Source organism: Procambarus clarkii, chromosome 22, assembly GCF_040958095.1.
Source record: "Procambarus clarkii isolate CNS0578487 chromosome 22, FALCON_Pclarkii_2.0, whole genome shotgun sequence".
Lineage (NCBI taxonomy): Eukaryota > Metazoa > Arthropoda > Malacostraca > Decapoda > Cambaridae > Procambarus > Procambarus clarkii.
In genome coordinates this window covers 6,969,212-6,993,101 of record NC_091171.1, presented here as the reverse complement: position 1 = coordinate 6,993,101, position 23,890 = coordinate 6,969,212, and the positions used below count along the sequence as shown (strand labels likewise).

Below are 23,890 nucleotides of genomic sequence, written 5' to 3'. Positions count from 1 at the left end.
TAGCGTCGTCTTCTGACTGTGTGTAGCCACCTTTTATTGACTGCACTCACTATACCAGCTTAGTGGTTTGTAATGGTGAACACAAATGTAGATACTTATATATAACGTGTGTATAAAGCGTAATAACAGCAATAGGAGTAGGTTGGGAGCTGCCATTTTGGTGAGGAAGGTGCGTCATCTGCACGACTTACCATGTTGTTTACTGGTGGCCACTATGGTCTTTGGCCACCATACCAGCTTATTTGTACAGGTATGGTGAATAAAACAGGTAGATACTTATATATAATATGTGTATATAGGGTAATAACACCACAAACAGTATTGTTAGAGGGAGAAATATTAGTGCGTCTGGCCTTGAGGGTGGCTGCCACCAGCTGACTGTGTGAGCAGCTACGTCTATGTACCTTTACTCACCATACAAGCTTAGATGTACAGTTATGGTGAACAAAACATGTAAATACTTACATATAACATCTGTGTATAGTGAATAAATGCAAAAACAGTATTGTGGAAGGAGAATGAGGGTGAGCGAGGTGTTGAGGGAGGGAGTGGCAATGAGTAGCTGGCTGGTGTGTGGTGGTCACTCCTCGTTGCATTTTGACTTACAATACCAACTTAGTGGTTCGTTAGGTGAGCAAAACATGCAGATACTTATATATAACCTCTGTATATAGTGTAATAACAGCAAAACTATTTGTTTATTATTTTATGAACATCATAATTGAATCACTAATATGAACACCATAATTTTGAGTACAGCAATGGTTCACACATTTTATTATATAAATATATCACAGTACACTGTATTGAATAATATTACTGCAAAAAAACTAAGAAATATCAATCAGCAACATTGAAATAATTAGGTAATAATATATTTGTGGCAACTGCCGCCTGACAGCTTGAGCAGAGTAGACCTCGTCTGGCGGAGGCTCTGTCAACACCCCTTTTTTGCCAGACTTCCCTACCCTATTGCGGCTAAAATATTCCACCTACGATTTTTTTGTTATTTCCTCCATGATCAGTGAACAAAAATGAACACTTTTAAAAGACAAAAAAAAAATTTGGAATTTTTTTTTTGTTGCGCCTGTGGGTGTTAAAGCCATTTGGACCCCTAGCGGTTTGACGGTTAAACCACGCAATACATACATATACGATGGGAGTAACTTTCCCAAAACCGCACAATGCATACATATACGATTGAGAATCTAGTGCACGATTTTAAATACACAATGAGGGATAGGGGCAGCTATAGTCCAGCTACAACTGATAGTAAACAGAATCCTAGAAAAAAAATCATGGGTAACATATCCGGGTGTGAGAGCCTCAGTTCTGAGCGAGCCAGCAAGGCTGGCATGCACAGCATGAGCTCACAGCACTGCTGTTCAGCTTGTGACCACAGTATCGCCTAAAAATGTCAAAATAAATATGTACATGCTATTATTTAGCGATGATAGTATTACAGAAGACCCCTGACTGTGATAAAGATGACCAGGATTCTGATAATAGCAGGATTGTGATGATAATTAGCGCTGTAGTGTGAGGAGTAATCTTGGTGGGGAGGGAGGTAACATTGTCTGCTGACTCTTGTGACCACCTTTTACTGTCTGGACTCACTATACCAGCTTAGTGGTTCGCTGTGGTGAACACAAATGTGAATACAGGTACTTATATATAATGTGTGTGTGTATATAGTGTAATAGCAGCAAAAGGAGTATGTTGGGAGCAGCCAAGGAAGAGGAAGGTGGCGTCATCTGCATGACATGTCATGTTGTGTACTAGAGGCCACTATGGTCTTTTGGCACCATACCAGCTGATTTATACAGTTATGGTGAATAAAACATGTAGATACTAATATATAATGTGTGTGTATATAGTGTAATAACACCACAAAAAGTATTGTTGGAGGAGAAATATTAGTGCATCTGGCCTTGAACCAGTGAAGGAGGCAGCCACCAGCTGACTGTGTGTGTGTGTGTGTAGCTGCTACTCTTATTGCCTGAACTCACCATACAACCTTAGATGTCCAGTTATGGTGAACAAAACATGTAGATACATATATATGACATCTGTATGTAGTGAATAAAAGCAAAAACAGTATGGTGGGAGGAGAATGTTGGTGAGTGAGAAGGTGAGGAAGGAAGTGTCGGCCAGTGGCTGGCTGGCTGGTGTGTCGGCCACTCTTCGTTGCTTTTTGACTCACAATACCAACTTAGTGGTTTGTTATGGTGAACAAAACATGCAGATACTTATATATAACCTGTGTATATAGTGTAATAAAATCAAAACTATTTGTTTATTGTTTTATGAACATAATAATTGAATCACTAATATGCACACCATAATTTTGAGTACAACGATGATTCACACATTTTATTATATAAATATATCACACTACACATTATTGAATAATATTACTGCAAAAAAATAAGAAAAATTCAGAGACATTGAAATAATTAGGTAATAATAACTTCGTGACAACTCCTGCCTGACAGCTGGGGTGGTGCAGACCTCATCTGGCACCTGCTTTGTCAACGCCTCTTTCTGTAGGGAGCCCCTACGGCTCCCTGGAGCTTATCGGGCTAATGTATGTTATATTTGACCAGGACATTAGCTAAGGAGTTCAGACCTACCAGGGACCAGTGCCAGAACCTGGCCCCTTCAGAGAGGTTTCAGGGAGCGATGGAAAACCCCCTTGTGGTTGGGGTTTTCCTTATCTGCCATCGACCGGGGTTTGCACCCAGAAAGGTAGGCATAACAAAACAAACCCCACATGGCAAAAACTAAAACAAAAAACCGAACAGAGAGGTAGAAACTCCCTACAATCCCAAGGAGACAAGCAAAGAAGCAAACATCACACTTTACTGCCACGCCGATCATCCACGCAGCCCTCCCCGCCCTGAGAGGGGGAGGGGGGAGCCCCGGCCTAGCACCAGTTCATAAGCTAATGACAACCGGGATAGACACTTCTCTGGCCTCAGTTTCCTAGGCGCTGTTTGCCTTGTGGCATTCACTGCCGTGTGTTGTGTTGTGCGCTGGCTGCATGCGCTTAGTGGCTGACTTCCCTAAGTGCCCTGTGAGTACTGCCCTTGCGTAACAGGGTTATCTTCCCTGGGGCGTTCGGGAACCATTCCCATAGAGGTTCTTGCTGCTCGGCATTTGCCTCGCCCTTGGGGCCCTTGTTTGGCCCTGGGTAGGGACTGGTATTGTGCTGGTTAGGGCGTCAAGGTGTTGTGCGACCTGCCACCTGCCACCTAAGCGGCGACCGGTTCCTGTTGCCTCTGGAGACGGTGTACTTTTGCGGGGTTTTTCTTTTGTTTTTATATTCATTGACTGGTGGGGGTCTGCCTAGTGTGGCTAGAGTTCCACTGGTAGTGTTTGGTGGCCCTCTGCTAGGCCCCCGTGATTGTACACGTCGCAGGGGTTTTCAGTGTTATACTCTACCCCTTGTTAATTTTGGGTGTTTAACCAGTTAGCAACACCTTGCCCGGGCTTCCCGTTGTTGTTACCCCTACGGGCCCTGGAAACCCCTGTCGGGGCTCGGTGGACCATTGTATGTGTCTTCCGGGTCCCAACCCGTCTTGTACGGGATCGTTGGTTGCTGTGCCCTTGTCTCCGGGCGACAGTCGCCACTTTTACCTCCGTCATGTTGCCTATTGGGTCACCGACACTTTGACCCGGAGTCTTGCCAGAGAGATTCTCTGCTTGTTCTCCAGTACTCTCATGATGTTATTACTGTTCAGAGTACAGGTGGCATTCGTGTTGTAAGCTAGGTTAGGTTGCTGCAACACACTAGGTTGGTTTCCCACTCGGATGCCCCGGGGCCGCCCCGTTTTGGTTAGGTTCTGTTCACCCCTTTCCCTCCCTGTTCCTGGCTCCGGACCGTCTGCAGGTTTCGGGGTCGGGCGGGGTTTAGTTAGGGCCAAGACTCGGGCTGTTTTCGAGGGCTGCCCCGTTCGGGTTGGGGACGGAGATTTTCGAGCCTGTTCCTCCAGCCAAGGCATCTGGGTCTTACCAGCGGCCCTTTCTTGCTGCCTTTCCCATGGACTCTTCCTTTTCTTTAAGGGTGGAGGGCTTGGAGGACAGCTATGCCCCGGGGCCTTTGTTGCGGGTTCCGGTGGCTGTGGGGGATGCCTGCTAGCAGTTCTGGGGCAGTTTGTCCCTGCCTGGGTTTTCTACTTCTGTGCTGAGTTTTTTGCCCATCCAGTCTGCTTGCTTCCCACCTTTGCTGGCGTGTTTTCGTATCTTTTGCGTCAGTCACAGCCCTCTGTTCTGGTGGTCATTTTCTTCTGCCAGTTTTCCGGCGTGGCCACCAGAGCGGCGTTGCGGTTTGTTTACGTGCGCCTGGGTGTGCGAGCGAGCGTCTCAGGTGAGTTTTTCACCTTTTCTGGTGTTTTCTGCCCGTTTCCTGTTCCTCTGGGATCGCTTGAGTGCTGTTTTTACACCGGGTTTTCCGTTTTGTCTGTTTTGGGTCTGGGTCCTGGGGTTTGGGCTCAGTGTCCCTGTCTGTTATGATTGCTCCCACACCTTGTCCCTCGGTTTCCCTGGGGGTTCTGTCTGGGGCTGTGCTTTGCCTTTGTGGTGTATCTCCGCCGGCAAATGTGGTGGTTTGGGCTCCCCCTGGTTCAATTCCGGGTTCCTTTGGGTTCTTTGGTTTCGTTCCGGAGGTTTCTTCCTCTTGGGCCCCCTTTGTGGGTTCAGGGGGGCTTCGTTTCCTCGTGTTTGACCCGGTTCTGCTTTTTGGGGTTCTGGGGTCTTCCTAGCTTGCAGACTGATCTTTGTGGGTCTTGGCACGTGTTGTGGTCATGCTGGGACTTTAGGGTTTTGTTGTCGAGGTGGGCCTTTTGATGCGATTTTGTGCCTTCTTCGCTTGGCCGGCTTGGTGCTCTCTGCCCACTGGTCAGCGGCTTGTAATTTTCTTTTCACGTGTATGTGTGCACATGTGTATGTGCATTCGCACGTGTGTGTAACATACCTTGTGTGTATGTGTATATGTATGTGTAGATGTATATACATAATATGTATGTATATATGTGTATGTATACTTTTTCTTTCAGAAGGGGCTCTGTTCCCTTCTCTGTTGATGGGGCGCTGGGGGAGCAGCTTGCTCTGCTGACTCTGGCATGGTCCCGCAGTTAGTGGGCGCTTTTGGTTGTCTTTCGACCTCTGGTGGCGACGGTGGACGGCTTCTCCCCCTTTGGGGGGTTTAGGGCTGATGGGGTGGGCTTCTTTCCCTGCGCTTCGTTGTGTCATCTTCGTGGGTGCATTGGACGTGGTTGTGGTCCTTCTGGGGTTCCCGTCTGCTCTATGCAGACATAGGCCTGTCGAATCTGTGCTTCTTCTGGACTTCTTCAGTCTGCGCCCTGGATTCTATGTCCTCATCGGAGGACAGTTGTCATTGTCCGACTTCTGTTGGGGCTGGGTGCCTAGATGGTGGCCCTGGACCTCCAGGTCAATTCTTGGCACGTTCTTCTCCAGTTTTCCGGGACTGGCACAGTTGGTGGTGGGGCTTCAGGCTTACTGCTTTTGTTGCCTTCCCTATTTTGTATTGGCACTTGGTGTATTTACGCATCTTTACCGGATCTTGGTGCCCTGTCTGAGTCTGCTTGGGATTCAGTGTCTGGCCTACCTCAATGACTGGCTGGTGTGGGCTCCCAGTCGGTCCGCTTGTCTGCTCGCCAGGGGTGTGGTTCTTTCCAGATTGCCGGGTTTGGTTTCCTGGTGATCTGGAGGTCGTTCCATTTGTTTCCATCCTGGATTCGGACTTGGCTGGGTCTTGTTTAGGGCTCTTGGGCTACTCCTGGTCTTCCCTCCAGAAGTGTTGCTGAGGCTGTGGTCCCGCCTTCGGCTGTTCATAAGGGGGTCTCAGGTTGCTTGGCAGTTGCTTGAGTAGTTGTGCGGGAGTCTGAACTTCGACGTGCTGGTCTGCCCGCAGGGTTGGGTTTGGCTTTGGCGTCTGTTTGGTTCCTTCGGAGACTCCCCTTCCGCCTCTTGCAAGCGTTGGGTTCGTTCCTCCGGGATCTTGTGTTGGTGCTGCGTCACCTGCTTCCTCTTTGGGTTCCGTGCCTTGGCATCTCCCTGAGCCTTCACTTGATGTGTTCACGGACGGGTCATCTCTCAGAAGTGCTTTGTGACCAGTGCTCACCAGGTCGGCCGGGGATGGTAGGTGTGTCCGTCCGTCGGGCTAACAGCATGGTTCGGGAGTTTGTAGCTGTCTGGTTTGCGCTTTGGAGGATTTGGGTCACTTGGTGCTCTGCCATTCAGCCCCATTCGGACTGTTCTCTGGCAGTTCTTTGCCGGAACCACAGGGTTTCTCTTAGGTGTTTGTCCTTTGGGGTTGGTCCCTTAGAGTGGCTCGGTTGCTGGATTCTTGGGGTTTGGCTAACCTCACTATGACGTGAGGTTCATGTCCGGGGTATGTCCTGCGTCCTGACAGACAGCTGTCTCGGTTCATTCCTCTGTTCGCGGATTGGCCAATCGTTGCCGACTCGTTTCGTTGACTCTGCCAAATGTATGGACTCCTGGCCATGGATGTCTTCGAGTCGGCGTGGTCTAGTCGGCGTGGTCTAGGCGTCGCCCATTTTATGTGGTGCCCTTACCCGTCTGCGAGGCGTTCACGGTGGATGCCTTTCGGCAGGACTGGTCGAGGTGGGAGTACCTGTTCCTCTTCTCCCGGTCCAGCTGTTGCTTTGGGTTCTGGCTCGGTTGGAGCCCATTCCCACGAGAGTAGTCCTTATGGTCCCTCGGTGGCCGGCCCAGCTTCTTTTCAGACACTGCTTGATAGGTGTCCGAACCTGGGGCGTTTTCCCGCGGCTCCGCCGCTTCCGGCAAGTTGGACCAGTCCTGTATGTGACTGGTTCGGCCTTCTCCTCGGATCTTCGCGTCTGGTAATTTGACGCGGGTATCACCATCTCTGTGGTGATCAGGTGGCTTTGTTGATGGTGTTCCACCTGTGAGCTTTGTCTCGGCGACAGTATGACGTTCCAGGTGTGTCTATGCACTTTTTCTTGCTCTTCGTAGGTTGTCTTCTCTTTCACATCGGGTTGTCCTGTCCTTTCTAGGGATTTCAGGACTAGTTTTGATGTTTCTTACTGTCGCCTCGTTTTGTGTGGCGCTGGCGGAGCCGCTCTGGCTTGCGTTCAGGGTGGACGTCACATCTGCCCCGTTTCGTACGCTTTCTCGTGTTTTGTTTCACCTCCGGCCTGCTCATGCGTCACCTGAGCCGTCCTAGTCTATGATCAAGGTGCCTTCTTATTTTCTCCTCAGTTTTTGGTAGCCCCTTCGGTTCAGGTTTCTGCTCTTTGGTACTGGTGGTAGGTTTGTATGTTTGCAGCCTTTCTCCGTCCTGGCGACGGTTGAGACGGCTGCTTTCTGGAGGGGGGTTCTTGGGTTATTGATGCTTGTTTGGTTCAGCCGGGGGTGCGTCCTGTACTGTCTGGTTGCGCTTTTTGGTGTTACCTGCGTACCGTGTCTGGGGATGCGCCTTGGGTTGATCTGGTTCCCCTCGTTCCCTGTTTCAGGGCTCGGGTCTCCCAGGTCGTCCGCAGAGCTTTTAACACTTTCGCACTCTCGGCGCTCAAAAAAAAATAATACCCTAGATGCTTTCGGCGCTCCGCGCGCCTATGCGGTAAGACCGAAAAAGTGTACACTCTTTTGACTGTCCTGACAATAATTGAAGGCGCACGTATTTAAATTTGGTATCACTGTGTTCGCAATGAAATTGTCTATAAGAGCATACCTATAAAATGCTGCCCAAGCATAAGGACTGTCAACACCAAATAAAAAACTATTCAGATCACTCGCCAAGAGCGCCAAACAGCAACAAAATGTTTCCACTCTCTTAATGGTTGTGAAGCCTACAGTTGTCCTACATCGCTAATTGTGGTATCATTGGAATCGCAATAAAATTCCCTACACGGACATATGCATATAAATATAGATTTAATGTCGTAGACCACCCAAAACAATGTGGGAAGTGGCCGAAGTGTTACCCGCGGCAGCATATCGGCGAAACTCGCTTTGAAAAGTGTATATTCAATTCACTGTCCTGACATTATTTGTCGATTTATGTATTTCATTTTTGTACCAATGTGCTCACAATAGAATGTTCTATAAGAACATAAGTATTAAAGGTCACATAAGGATGCGTTCGACCGGCAACATATATAAAAACTACGTCGATTACACTCGTCGTGTCAATAATACAATTGTTTTACCACGATGATTCACTGCCACACCGTTTTCTTTTATAAGCTGTTCGGCTATTAAAGAAAACGTAAATTTCATGGCAAACATTTGTATACTATTCCCAAGTTGATCGGATAATAAATGGATTTTATACAAATATTTTTTCGATGGACTACAGGCGTCGTCTGTTATGCGGTGACGCATAAAAAACGGTGACGACTCATGGATAATCCTAAGCGCGAAAGTGTTAAGTCTTCCAGCCTGCGGTCTGTCTTTGCGCCCGTGCTGTTCGGACGTTTGCAGCTTTTGCTGCTGTGTTGGTGATGTTTAGGGCTCATTTCGGGCGCAGGGATTTGAGGGTCGCACAGGTTCTTGGCCGCCCATTCTTTTTGCGCGCCTGCTCCTGTGCATTCTTGTTGCCTTGGGTCGCAGGTTGCAGCCCGTTGTCTCGGCTTCGTGTTGCGGAGTTTAAGGTGGCCGCTTCCCGGGTCAGCCCTTTCTTTTCCTTCTCTTTGGGTATGAAGCTCCAGGGAGCTGAAGGGGCTCCCCACAGAAAACCAGTGTTGAATGCAATGAAACGCCATTTTCTGGATGAGCCCCGGAGGCTCCCTGGCAACCCTCCCTCCCACCGGTCAGCAGTTTTTTCGCGTTGGTTGAAGCTTAGCTTCTGAACTGGTGCTAGGCAGCCGGCGCAGTAGGTCCGGGGCTCTCCCCTCCCCTCTCTTGGGGCGGAAAGGGCTGCGCGGACGATCGGCGTGGCAGTAAAGTGTGATGTTTGCTTGTTTGCTTGTTTCCTTGGGATTGTAGGGAGTTTCTACCTCTCTGTTTGATTTTTTGTTTTAGTTTTTACCATGTGGGGTTTGTTTTGTCATGCCTACCTTTCTGGGTGCAAACCCCGGTCGATGGCAGATAAGGAAAACCCCAACCACAAGGGGGTTTTCCAGGGCCATTGCTCCCTGAAACCTCTCTGAAGAGGCCAGGTTCTGGTGCTGGTCCCTGGTAGGTTTGAACTCCTTAGCTAATGTCCCGGTCTAATATAACATACATTAGCCTGATAAGCTCCAGGGAGCCTCCGGGGCTCACCCAGAAAATGGCGTTTCATTACATTCAACGTTGTTTTTTTTTTTTTTTTACATTAATTGGTGATGCTGTGGTCACAAACTGAACAGCAGAGCTGTGAGCTTATGCTGTGTGCGCCAGCTTTGGTGGCTCACTCAGTACTGAGGGTTTCACACCTGGGAATGTTGCCCACGATTTTTTTTTAAATGTTGTCTGTTTACAAGAGCCCTGTGGAAGCTGATGTGAACCCCGTGTAGCCATAAGCTGTTTAAATCTTGCGCGGTACTCCAAAATGTTATATGAAGGGGTGTGCACTTTCGCATAAGTAACAACACGTCATATGAAGTGTTGTGCAGTTTAAGGGTTAATAATTTGGTTAATAATTTTCATTCTTCTCAATTTGCATGCAGTTGTTAAACAAATAATCCTTACTAAATTATTTGTAAGGATATTTCAATGCACTTCAAAATCATTTTTATAAATTGTTTTCGTTAACAAGATTTCCTTGACTATTAAAATAAAAATTCACTCGTATTTTTCTACTCCTGGACTCTGCTATCACTATCACTATATTTAGACCAAATCACTTTTGAGTCAAGCAGATCAGAAGCAAAATTAATAATATCCATATTTTCTTAATTTACATACTGTAGTTAAATGGATAAAACTTACTAAGTTGATTACTTCAAGATCTTTTTTATAAGTTCTTTCTGTGGTTAAGATTTCCTTGGCAATAAAATAAGCCTTATCACTTGGGTATTTTCTTTTCCTGGACTCTCCTTCCATCTCTCCTACACGTGTTGGTGACACCGATTTGTCATGACCATTTGGAATAGATTCGACCCTGAAACAAAAATGAAATCATATTTAAACATTTTATATTTATATGCACAATCAAATGGATGAGTAATAAGACTCCTATGTTGAATGTAATAAAATGTCTCTTTCTGGAGGGTTCCCTTCTGTATCTCTCAGACCTATCCACCTCGAGTCCTAAAAACCCGGGTATCACACAAGAGTTATCACCACATGGGAAGATAAGAAACTTAGATGATTGTCATGCGCTTCAAGAAGACCTGGACAAAACAAGTGTATGGGGTACCACTTGGCACATGGAATTAAATGTGAATAAATACCATGTTATGGAATGTGCAACAGGAGAACATAGACCCCACACAACCTATAAATTATATGAGAAATCTTAAAAAAAAATCTGATAAAGAAAGAGATCTAGGGGTGATTCTAACCAGGCTGTGAACAACCAGGCAGTGACTCACAAATCAGGCTGCAAGCAGCCTCATCGAATAGCCTGATTGATCAAACCAGTAACCAGGAGACCTGCTCAGAAACTGAGCTGCTGGGACATTGATCCTCGCAATCATCAACAGGTAGTCAATCCACCCGCAAGGACACTGGACACACCCCGCATGTGAACCGAGTGGAGCACCAAACCATAAGAAGCCAGGAAAGGGTGCTACATGAAGCATTCAACTCCACAGGTGAATGAACTTTGTGTTCGTGTTTAATGTGTTTGTAACACATTAAACAACAGGGAAGGATGGCGCAACGGAATCAAAACTCCAAAAATCCGAAGTGGAAGTTGGCAAAGCAAGAGCCAATGAAGGGTGGGAGGAGTCCAAACCCACTAGTTCTGGGAATGGCAGTAGGAGTAACCTGAGAAACTGGAACAATGCCTGGAGCAAAACCCTGTCAAGGGGGAAGACAAGACAGGCAAAGTTCTGACTCCCACACAATTGCTCGACTAATCAGCAAATCATCCAGGGTCAATCCAACACCAGACGGAGACAAAGATGCAGACGGTGCAAAACCACCAGAGGCAGGGAAAGAGACACTAACTGCAAGTTCCAAGTAAGACCCAGCCAAGTCCCATCCTGGGACAGCGCCTTCCGCTAGTTCACCATGAACTCGAACCCGGTGGCTTTGGAAAACCACGAGATACCTAGCCAGCTGAAACGCAGACTGAAAGGGGACACCAGTCACTCATCGAAGTAGGTCAACACATGAACCCCTGACAAATGCAACCAGACCACATCGGCCAGTTTACCATGCTAGCATGGGCTAGCCTGGTATACAGGAAGGGGGCCAGGTTCAAGCCGAACAAAAGATGCCTGCAGTAGAAAGCATGGTGCCCAGTGACAAAGCCTGACCAATTTGTAAACCCCAGAGGCACGGCGACATGCCAATACACATCCTTGAGGTCCAGGGACACCACCAAATAGACCTCAATTAAAAAAAAATTTTGATGACAGAGTATTGAGCAAATGTAATGTCTTTAGATATGATAGGGCACAATATGGTCAGGAACCTGAACATTAGTTGATTGACTGTTGATGATGGGACCAGAGTCAAAGCTAAACAAGCAAAGTTTTATGCGAGTACAGTGCTACAGCATCTCCAGACCCTGCTTACATCGCTGTACTGTATATTCATACATTAAAAACAATGAAACTTACCTATTATTCACATGATTAGAGAGAGGAATATTCTCCTTGTGTGCAGAAAGTGGGGTTGTATCCAGTGGAGATGCATTAAAGGTTGGGGAGTTGCTAATGGACTGCTCTTGTATCACAGCTGATGTCGGAGATGAAGGGAACTGAGAAGGTGATGCCGGAACTTCCTCGTTGACACTCGCTACTAGTGTATCAACTGGACTGGTCCGCTGTTTGCACATGCATTGAATTGGCAACTGTTTGGAAAATAAAGAAATTAATTACTGGTACAGTAGTTGTACAATTATTTTCAAGTAAATATTGAATACCTGTATTAAAAGAATGTCAAGTTAAAAATACTTTCTGCCATTGCTTTCACTATGCAGCTCTTTATGTTCTTATTATTCTTAAGAGTATTAATGTCTGAAAGCACCTACCAAAAATAAAAAAACATGTGATTGAAAAATCTCTAGAATAGGAAAAAGTTTATAGCTTCAATTACTAACTTGTACCAAATGCTTAAACTGAAATATTTAAAATATTCTGCAACTAAATATAATATAGGATATGCAAATGATTGCATAAATATCTACATTGCGATCCAATGAAATATTAAAGCATACAGATAATCTATGAGCATAATTGGCTCTACTGGATTCCTTGAATACCATAACTATTATTAGGAAGCATACTCCCTAGCCCAACTTCATGCATTGTGGTTTTATGTAAGAAGTATATACAGAAAAAGAGACCCACTTTTTCATATGTAAATATAAATAAAATAAAATCTCAAAAATAGAATCAATTATATTTACAAGAAATTACAAATAGGCAAAAAAAATAAAATCCTGGAATCTAGAATAAAGTTAAATTTGTATCAAAAGTTGAGGAAAAAAATAATTATATAATATATTTGTGATGTAAAGTTATATTGATAATAAGGAACACATTACCAAAATCATTAAAAATAAATAAATAACCCAGCACTGAATAAAAAAAAATAACTTTCTGGAGGAGCCCTGGTGGCTCCTTAAAACTATCTTGAGATTGCTATGTACTAAAGGAGTCACCTCAGTCACGGAAGTTCTGATTGCCCTACTGGGGACCTATGCCAGAGCCTGGCCGCCCTCTCAGAGGTGCAGGGAGCAGGTAACAATCTGCCACCCCACCAGCTGTAATCTAGAGAAAGTCAACACGGTTTTATAGACAACTGGAGGGTTTACAGAAAATGAAGCATCGAAACTGCCAAGCAACTCGGCAGGTGATTCACACAGAACAAGGAATTCAATCAAATTAATTCAAAACTTGTTAGGGTCAGTAATTAGTACAGTACTAAGTGGCCTAGCCCTAGTCCTCTGTCACCTCAGTACCTCAATTTTGGAGTAGAGGAGCTACACACAATGAACCAATGAACCTAGAGGGAGGGGTTCCTTAATTCATTGTGAAACTCATCATTACATTCAATGTTGTGTTTCTGGAGGAAGTCCTCAGTGACTCCCATGAAACTAACCACAGAGAGTAAAAATGTAACTTGCCAAGAAAGAAGAGAAGCAGGAGACATTAGGACAAAGAGGAGATATCAGGCCAGGAGACATGACTCAAGGCAATGCACAAATACCAAGCCACGAGAACCATGTTAGAATGCCAAAACTCTCAAGCCCAAATATAAGTCCAAGACATGTTAGAAAAGACAGTGGCCAAAGCCACATATCTGCAAACATCATGGGGCCCAAGCATTGACCACAGGATGGCTAGATTTAATGACCCTGCAGATGACCTGAGAAAGACAAGCCATGGAATGGGGATCCAAGAAAACAGGGTCAAACAATAAAGTTTCCACTGAGGCAGAACCAGTAGCACACAGGTAGCAGTGAAGGGCCACCACTGGATACAACAAATGATGCATCCCCGATCAAACCAACCAAGTATCAATCACCATAGGTCCCCTTCAGAAGCCTTCCAGCTCATTCTTTGCCAGAAAAGACACAAAAGGCTGCAAATGAAACAAATAAACAAACTGTCCAACTGGACAAAATGAACTGAACCCCCACCTCCAGAGAAGAGTCTGAAGCTCCCCAACCCTCCAGTCGGTGGTGAGAGCCAACAAAACAACAGCCTTAAGAAAAACATCATGGGCCAAAGGGGAACTGTTAACTGAGGCAAGGAGAGAAAAACTAAAACCCCATCAAGAGACCAAGATGGCTGAAGAGAAGCATGAGCAGGCTGGAGGTGAAAAAATGCACGAGACAAAATGTGGAAACAACGCCGGAAGGTATTGACACCGAATATAAGCTTTTGCTTGCATTCGGTGTCAATATCCTTTGACGTCAATAGCAGCTCTGCCAACGATGAACTATAAGAGGTGACAATATTCAAAATGAGATGCTGATTAAGAAACAACCATGACAAGGACAGGGACAAACTGGATGAAGACCAAGGAAAGATGACCAAGAGACAAGTAATGGGGAAATGAGCATCTGGCAACCTTATACTAATGATGCGAATAAAGACGCAGGTGGGACACCAACAAACTAGCCACCTGCTCGGCATATAAATGGCGATAGGTACAGTACACATAAAAAATACTGGACGTGTACAGCAGAGGAGAAATTCCAATCAGCGAGATATATCATCGAGCGGATCTGCTGAAAGGGGCAGAACCATGGAAAACATCTGGATTCGATATTAGGCCAGCAGCATTGGAAACCAGGGCTCAGCAGACCACCAAGGAGTCAAAAGTACGAAACTAGACTGTAGTTTGGACACCTGGAGTAACAACTGAACTGGAAAAACAGGTAAATGAACCTCCACGTCAACCAGTCCAGTTAAAAGTCAGCCACATACATAGGAGGGAAGGTGCTGGTTCCATGCTGGGCATAGAGAAGTCCACCTTAGGGCAGCTTAAATGGCCAAAGACAGTGGCTTTTCTGCTTACAAAGCCAGCAGAAGTATGAATCATCAACAGTCCACTCCATGGAGATAGGATGAGATGGGATAACTCATCTGCAAAAACATTCAACATACCCCACATGTGATCCATGCAGGGAACTAAACCTTGAGAAGCCAGAAACTGAGTCCCAAAGCATCCAGCTCTACAGTGGAAGAGCCCAAAGTGACTCCCATGGTTCATGTAATGAACCACTGGGGAGCAGTCGAAGTGAAGCTGGAGCATCAAGCCTGGAGGAAGCTGAATCCTCCTCAGTGCCTGCCACATCACCCCAAACTACGCTTGAAGTAAAAGACCCCCCCCCCCCGAGTGGCCTGATGAGCTCCAGTCATGAAGTCCCAACCCCAGGGGGAGAGGGTGGCACCATGGAACCGAACCCCAAAATGCAGAAGCAGAAGCTGGTGATGCAAGAGCCGACAAAGACTGTGCAGGGCCTGAACCTCCTGGTCCTGGGAGTGGTGGAATGGGCATTACTGGATAAACCAATACAACACCTGAAGCCCAATTCTGCCCAAAGGAAAGGCAATGCAGGAAAACTCAGGCTTTCGTATAACCACTCGACCAACTGACCAGTCACCCAGGACTGATGAAACACCAAACAGAGCAAAATCACCAGAGGCAGGGAAAGGGATGCCGACTAGTACCAAACAGGACTCAGCCAAGTTCGAACCTGGGATGAAACCAACTGGGACTTCCTCCAGTTCAGTAGGAACTCAAACCTGGTGAGGTAGAAAAAAATCTCTGGCCAGCTAACATGCAGACTGACAGGGGTGCCCCACATTGGCCTGTCATTGAGGTAGGCCAACAGGCCAACCTCTAACAACAATTGTAGCCACAATGATCTAACATGGGTAAACACATGGGGAAACCAGGTTCAAGCTAAAGTGGTAAGGTTGATGCCCCACAACAAAGCTTAATCAGTCCATTAACCCCAGACGTATAGGACATGCCAATAGGCATCACTGATGTCCAGGGACACATCCAAGCTCCAGCCAATAATAGCAGGCGATTCAGAGCAAGACCCGAGGGGGTATGGCGAAGACTGGAAGCCAGATGAACCACACCCGCAGAGAAAGGAAGAGGCGCGAAGACCTAGTCCAGGTGTCAGTCACCTAACATCTCGAATTCTAAATCCCTTAATACCACAGAGGTCAACTCTGGGGCATCCCGCCAATCAGTATGCCACAAATGCCTAACATGAGCAAACCTAGGTAGCAAAGCTACAGCTACCTGAAATGCCTCCAACTAGGAGGTGGAATCCATCAATGAAGAGACCCAGTAAGAGCAAACCTCCCAGGACTCAGGGTCATAGGTATCCCTGACCCAACAGGTAGCATTGCAGGGGCAGAAACAATGATCATCCTGTAGCAAGCACCTACTTTGTGGTTACTTTGCGATGATTTCAGAGCCCAAGTTCCCCACAGCCCAGTCCTTGACCAGGGGCTCTTGGTTGCTGGACTGGTCAACCAGGATGTTGGACATGGCATAGTCGCATACTCCCTGCACCTCTGTGAGGGAGCCAGGTTCTGGCTCTGTTCCCCAGTAGGCTAAACAGAATTTCTGCAACTGATGTGACCCTTCAGTTTGTAGCAATCTCATCAAAATAGCTTCAGAGACCCATCAGGAGGGAGGTTCCTCCTGAAAGCAATTACAGTACTGGCCAGTTTTTTTGTTAAAATTTGAATATGCATTTGCTTGTACAGCACATAACTGCAAACAAATGTTTAAATAATACCCATGTATAATCATAGGTAACAGTTTAGGTGAATGTGAGAATACACAAATTCATGTAATAGTGTAATGTACGTGAGTGTACACTCACACTCTTACAAATTTAAAACAAAATAATGAGTTAAAAATTAAAACAAAATAATAAGTTAAAAATTAAAACAATAAAATGTTCACATGAAGAAACAAGGTACTGCTAACATAGGCAAAATAAACCTATCAGCCAGACACTGTTATCACTGTTGGCATAATCATTATACTGCACTTTTATCATTCCTTTCCAGTAAAAACCAAGCATTGAATGTAATATAACTCCTCTTTGTGGTGGATCCTTGATGGCTTCTTGGTCATAGTTACCTGGATGGGTCCACTCAATTCAATCCATGCCAAGTCCTTGCAAGTCATTATAAGCCTACTTGGGACCAAGGGCCAAAACCTGGCCCACTCTATAGAGATGCAAGGAGCAGGTTATCCTAGATTACCACAAATCAAGAAAAGGCTACCAGAAAGGTTGGCGAGGAAAACATATAATCAGCATAATAAATAAATCATAGAAAACAAATCAATAAAGGCCCAAAACCAACAAACCACCCTAGGGACTATGCACCTTCCCCTAGAAACCCTAGCCTTGAACTCAGTCATTTAGTTGGAGAAGAGAGAGGTCCCAAGGAGCCAACAAGAATCCACCAGATAGAAGCATTTCGTTTAATTGAATGCTGGTTTTCGGGAAGGGCTCCTATTCGTAGCTCCTTGGTGCTATATAACACCAAGGTGAAAAAAACAAAAAACAGTACTCGACAGGGACATAGAGGAACCACAAAAAGTTACCTCCTTCCCCCAGGAAATAGGAAGTTAGCAATGAGTTAACTGCTCGAAAGCCCCATAATCCCAGTGTGGACTAAGAACCTTCACAAAGTAATGAGTTACTAACACTGTTGGACTGCCAAAACCCCCAAGCCTAAGTAGCCACCCAAGACATATTCGGGAAAAATGCAGGCACAGCTGAAAACTTATGAACATCATGGGCCTGAAGGTAGACTGCAGGCTGGCTAAAGTGGATGACACTACAAACAAAACAATATAAACAGGCCCCTGGAACAAGGAACCAGGGACACGGGATACACAAACAGAGCGGCCCCCTGCACACTACTAGTGGCGCGGAGATAACAGCAAATAGTCACAACTGGATTTAACAAATGATATAGCGTACTGTACCTCGGGCCAAAGTAATCATGCATCAATCACAGAAAGACCCCTCCAGAAACCTGCTGTCTCATTCTTAGCCAGAGAGGAAGAAGAGAGCTTTAAGCAAAGAAATCAACTCTCAGCATCAAAAGAGCATAATCTAGGCTTTTGGTGATGAGTGTGATGCTTTCCAACCCAACAACCAAAAGCGAGGGCCAACAGAAAAAAAAAGCCCTGAAGAACCAGACCTAGACCAAAGAAGCAACAGAAAACTGAGAAGAGAAAAACTAAAACCTTGTCTAAAAACCAAGAGAGATCAGGAGGAGCTTGAGCAGGCCAGAGGTGAAAAAACAGGAGTGCCAAGAAATCTTATATTGTCGCCATGATGAAAGCAAAAGGTGAGACACCAAAAGATCGGTCACCTATGGAACATTCAAAGAGAGGTTCACCAGAGTAACAACTTCCAAACATGTAGATTGGTAGAGCTTTAAATCATCTCCAAAAACAATTTTGGGCCTATCCTTTGAAAGATAATGGAGCTGTGGAAAATTACGAGGGTTTAGGCAATATAGATAAAGGGTTGGAAACCACAGCTGTGCTAGCCAAAAGGGCACCAGCAGGAATCCAGCTCCACAAAAGAAGAGACATGAAACAACCCCATCTCAATTCAATGATCGACTGGGGTACAGTGCTGGACCATGGAACCCACTGGGAGGTGAAGCAACAGCACTGGGAGTTGAAGCAACAGCAGCAAGCAGCCTGGCAGCTATGCCAGGCTGCCATGAACTCATGTATCGTGCTGTGTGCCCAACTCACTGGACCTACCCAATGGCTCTGAGCAGCCAAGTGAGTGCTGGTCACAAACCTCTAATCCAAGGCATTTGCAAAAAAGGCTGAGCATAGATGTCATAGGACAGAACCTTGAAAATCCTGAAGAGGAAACTGGCAAATGAGAAGCCATTGAAAGGGCCCAGTGAGCCCACAACTGATGGTCCCAGGAGCAGTGAAAGTGGTAGTACTGAAGAAAATGATACAGTGCTGAAAACCTAACCCTGGCCAGAGGATATACCATGTAGGCAAAGTTCGTACTCCCACACACGCTTGAGAAAACGAAGGATGACCCAGGAACTATCCACCACCAGCCGGAAACGTGCATCCTAGCAGAGCAGGGACACAAACAAAAGGGAAAGGAAAATTGGCTGAGAATCCCAGACCTGGTTGGTCTGGGATTCTCGGACCAACCAGAATCTGACTGGTCCGAAACCAACCAGTTTCTAGATCAACCAAATTCTGGGAACTGGATGAAACAAAATGGAACTTTTGCCAATTCTGCAGAAACCCAAACTTGGTGGAGTGGGATAGAACCAGGGGGCCAGATTCACGAAGCAGTTACACAAGTACTTACAAACGTGTACATCTTTCCTCAATCTTTGATGGCTTTGATTACATTTATTAAACAGTTTACAAGCATAAAAACTTCCCAATCAACTGTTGTTATTGTTATAAACAGCCTCCTGGTGCTTTGAAGTTCATTAACTGTTTAATAATTGTAAACTAGGCCCCATTAAAGATTGAGAAAAGATGCACAGGTTCGTAAGTGCTTGCGTAAATGCTCCGTGAATCTGATTCTGTTTTGCTTGCCCATCTTCTTGATATCCTTTTGTTGGTATGGGTGATTCAGGATCACCTGCTCCTTGTGACTCTATAGAGGGGGGGGGAGGGCCTTTGGCCTCTGGTTCCTGGTAGGCTTGCAGTGAATTGCAAGGACATGGCATGGATTATATTTGAATGAAGCCATCAAGGTAGCTAGCATCAGGGAGTCAACAATGGGAATTTTCCCAGAAATATGTAATATATATTTGTCATTCCCTTCACTGCCTGAACTGTGGTTTATTTCCAATGTCAGGGCTGTGGTTTAGATTGAATACCAGCCACAGGGTGCCACTTTATCCCAGAATTGTAGGCTGATTAATCCCTTGATCATCATTTTAATAATAGTAGTGTTTGGCAAAAAAAAGTAAGCATCAGATAAGAATATGAAAAAGGCAATGTAACAGTTCAGTGCCTCACACCATATAACCTGTATCATACACCTTAGCATGGAGTTGGGATACGTACAAACTTTGGGCAACTGAGGGACTCTATGTATAATGTTCACCTACTGAATGATTTTAATGCCAATTTTAATAAAAAGATATAGTTATTAAAATCAGCCCCAAAAGGCAACAGTCTGGTATTCATTGGAAATACAGCATGGAATAATTTACATAATAATTTATTTTCATTTAAATTTAATAATTTCAAGTTAAAGTACTAAGTTTAATATATTTGAAAGGCTCAACAAATGTTTCTCAATTGTTGCCAATTGTAGCTAAAGTATACTGTAACCCATAATCTAAAATTAAAAAAAAAGTACATATATATTTTATTACATAGGAATTAATGCTGTATGTACAAATTTTCCCCTAACACTGAAAAATAGAGGATTTTATGTATGTATGTATGTATGTGTGTGCATGCATATATATATATATATATATATATATATATAAACAATCTTTGGACAACACCCACCAGTGGGACTCGAACCCAGAAAGCACAACTACCTTCCAGTAGCCGGCATAACTAGTATGCTTTAACCCACTACGCCATCAGACCTTACAAAAGAAGTAGATAGTTCGAGATATATATCTCAAACATCTCTACCTCCCGAAGGCACCAGATGAGTGAGGGGTCAATCTGCATTTTTCGTCAAGCCACTGTCAATGTGAGAGAACTCGTGTCCAGCTTATAAGCCTATATATATATATATATATATATATATATATATATATATATATATATGTCGTACCTAGTAGCCAGAATGCACTTCTCCGCCTACTATGCAAGGCCCGATTTGCCTAATAAGCCAAGTTTTCCTGAATAAATATATTTTCTCTAATTTTTCTCTTATGAAATGATAAAGCTACCCATTTCATTATGTTTGAGGTCAATTTTATTTTATTGGAGTTAAAATTAACGAAGATATATGACCGAACCTAACCAACCCTACCTAACCTAACCTAACCTATCTTTATAGGTTAGGTTAGGTTAGATAGCCGAAAAAGGTAGGTTAGGTTAGGTTAGGTAGGTTAGATAGTCGAAAAACAATTAATTCATGAAAACTTGGCTTATTAGGCAAATCGGGCCTTGTATAGTAGGCTAAGAAGTGCATTCTGGCTACTAGGTACGACATATATATATATATACATATATATATACATATATATATATATATATATATATATATATATATATATATATATATATATATATATATATATATATATATATATATATATATAATATATATAATATACATACACAGTACAGTATATATATATATATATATATATATATATGTGGATACCACTTCTGGTGTAATTGTGTGGACCCAAGTTCATTTTTGAGTGGCCCCTCCCTGGTTGCACCGAAGCCAGGGCCAGGGTATTCCCAGGACAATGTTTACATGACAGGTCTTCGTCGACTTTGAGCCCCAATATGACAAGTAACTTTACAAATGGTCTTTACAGTTATTAGCAGAACTTGATTGTACCACCAAAGAAAAATAATACTGCTTGCTATATTACCAGAGCATATAAAAATTCTCTGTTAATGCTCTTTAAACTACAGTATCAAGCAAATTAGATGGCACCTCATTGCTTCCAGGAGGCAGTCAGTTCACATTAAAGGGTTAGGATATTGAATGAGTATAAATTCCCTTCATTCACCTGGGCTGTAAAGGTCTGTATGGGCTGTATGAATTTTATTTGAATTCCTCTCTTTGAGAGGCCCTATGGCTATTCCCATAAGCTGGCCCCAAACTTATCTTGCCTGAATAGGTAAGGTAAACACTCGGGAAGCTGGAGCCAAAGTGTAACAAAGGTAGCAACCGAGAGGCTACTCAGAAAGGGGAATTTAAAATCACTCAATGAATGATAGTAGCTTACCTGAGCAGGAGAGCTGTATCAGGCTAAGTGACAAAAACACAACAAAGCCATCAAGCAGGCCAGGGATGGACATATGAGACCAGGCCCATACACTTACTGGGTAAAAAAGGAATTAGCATATGAAAGGCATGTTAACATAGGAGAGCAGAGGCAACAAACCACTTCCCCCGCAGGATACTGGATACTGACCAAGCAGCCTAGAACCAGGGATAGTCCTTGGCTGCTTTGAGAAGAGCAGCTGGCTGTAATAAAACGCCTCAGTTTTTGGAAGGGTCTCGATAACGCTTTGAAGCTATCTTGCCGAGATGTCTTCCCGCTACAGAACTACATCAGCCCTAGGAGTGCTGTATGGCCTACTGCAGATCACAGCCAGAATGTACCCCCCTGTATCTGAAGGATCAGATAACAGCAGGACACAGAACTCGAACAGGACATAATGTCAATGGCCCCCCCCACCACCCCTATAAAATATGGCAGAATAGGGTGGTGAACAGCAAGAAGAGCAACTAAGTTGACTCCTGGAGAATATTCATTTGAGCCCACTAGCTGTAATGGCAGACATCAAGGTCAAAGTCAAACACTTTTGGCTGGAGCACCAAGTTCAGAACCCAAGTACTCCAAGGCAGCCTTCACCAAATGCATTCAAGACCTGGATTTAATACCATAGGCAACTTAAGAACCTGAATATGGATCTACCAAGCTCCCAATATCACTGGTAAGAGCAGGGATAAACAGGGCATTGTTAACTATTACAATGAAGCAGCCCAAAGTAAGACAAATACAGGCCCTTATCCTTCCACTCCAAGAGTTCATGAAGTATGTTAGAAAAGTTGTCACCTATTCAAGAAAAATAAAGGGTTTTCTGCCAGGCAGGATGAAACCAAGATTGCATACAGCAACCAGGAAGTACTGTAATAGATGACCCAAACTCTAACAAGCTCAGATGTAATTCAGGTGTATGGTAATGGTTCTGAAGTAGGAACCAAGGCAAATCCCACTGAGCCAAACTTAAGACAAAACAAGACTTTCTTAAAAGAAAGACAGGACTGCTAGCACCTGTAGACTGGGGAAAAGGGACCAATCCAAATCACAAATCAGGATAGGAAACTCACTCATTGGGAAAGCAAAGACATCCAAATCATAATAGAAGGGATAAAAGAAGAAATCCTTTGTGTGGAGGATCAAGTCTTCAGGCCTAGGATAAAAAAAAAAAGTCAAAGGTCACCCAGAGATACTCCTCGGGTAACCTCAAGTCTTTGGGATAATACATGTGAGGAGATGGATTGACACCAGGTAAACTTTCTATTGGTTTTACGTGCCCATGGCACTCAGCACGTACATGGGACTAGTTCTAGTAACCCGTACCCGAATCATCTCGAGTTTGGGCTCATCTGAGAGCCTGAGTCTTCAGGATTCCAAATATGCTACAATGGCCGTTGTAGATATCTGTGGCAAGAGATAGAGCGGGCAACAGCTTTTCGTGTGCAGAGCTTGGAGGGAGACAAGGCACGAGGCGCGGTGATGCGGGTCGCCCGCCACCCCACCAGCCTCGTTGCCATGGCGACACCAGCCACCCCACCAGCCTCATTGCCATGGCGACACCAGCCACCCCACCAGCCTCGTTGCCATGGCAATGCCAGCCACCAGCCTCGTTTCCATGGCGACGCCAGCCGGCCATCTTGGAGTTGCCCTACGGCTATGGGAGCTCATCTCCGATTGGTTGAGAGGGGTAGGCAGCTGTATACCTTCCTCTGATTGGTTTGTTTGAGGAAAACCCGGAAGATGTCAGCATCTTGCTTCAGGAAGCCATTCTGCCTATAGCCTCCACTCTTGCCTGACACTCCCTTTGCTCATACGGCCAAATTGAGTAAAAGGGCCTCGTGCCAGTTGGCTACTACACCTCTCCAATCCTCCATTCAACTACGTCATCGATCCATGAGCAGAATCCGGGAACTCGTCGTATTTCAAAGGGATGGAGTCAGGAGTGTATTTGGAAGAAACTGTGGAAAATGGGTAAAGTTCTTATGAGTAGCAACAGATTCGAGTCCCCACTCCAGTAATTAGTCAGACACTCTGACTACCTGCTAAGTGATCTGTAGCAGTAGGGTAAAAGGGAAATTCGTGCCAGTGTTCAGGGGCAGTTTTCCCATAGAAATTTGTGGGAATCTCGTGAGAAAGACGTTCATAAGGTTTGCCGCCTTCCACGTACGAATGCACCGCTTCGCCGGTGGGGGTACGAGACCGCGGTCGTGTGTTAGTAAGGGTACAAGACCACACCGTGTATGAGTAAGGGTATGAAAACACGCTGAGCCACGCGAGACGCCACCACGCTAGGCTACCACCTA

The 23,890-nt window shown here is 44.9% G+C and overlaps 1 protein-coding gene across 1 annotated transcript in view; it reads right to left on the bottom strand.

Annotated features, from left to right (window-relative positions):
• Positions 1-23,890, bottom strand: part of LOC123748321 (FERM, ARHGEF and pleckstrin domain-containing protein 1-like) — a 434,539-nt gene that overhangs the window by 55,040 nt on the left and 355,609 nt on the right. Inside the window, 3 exon segments of the mRNA XM_069329367.1 lie at positions 9,919-10,090; positions 11,721-11,923; positions 11,925-11,953. Of these exon segments, the coding sequence (XP_069185468.1) occupies positions 9,919-10,090; positions 11,721-11,923; positions 11,925-11,953 (404 nt within the window).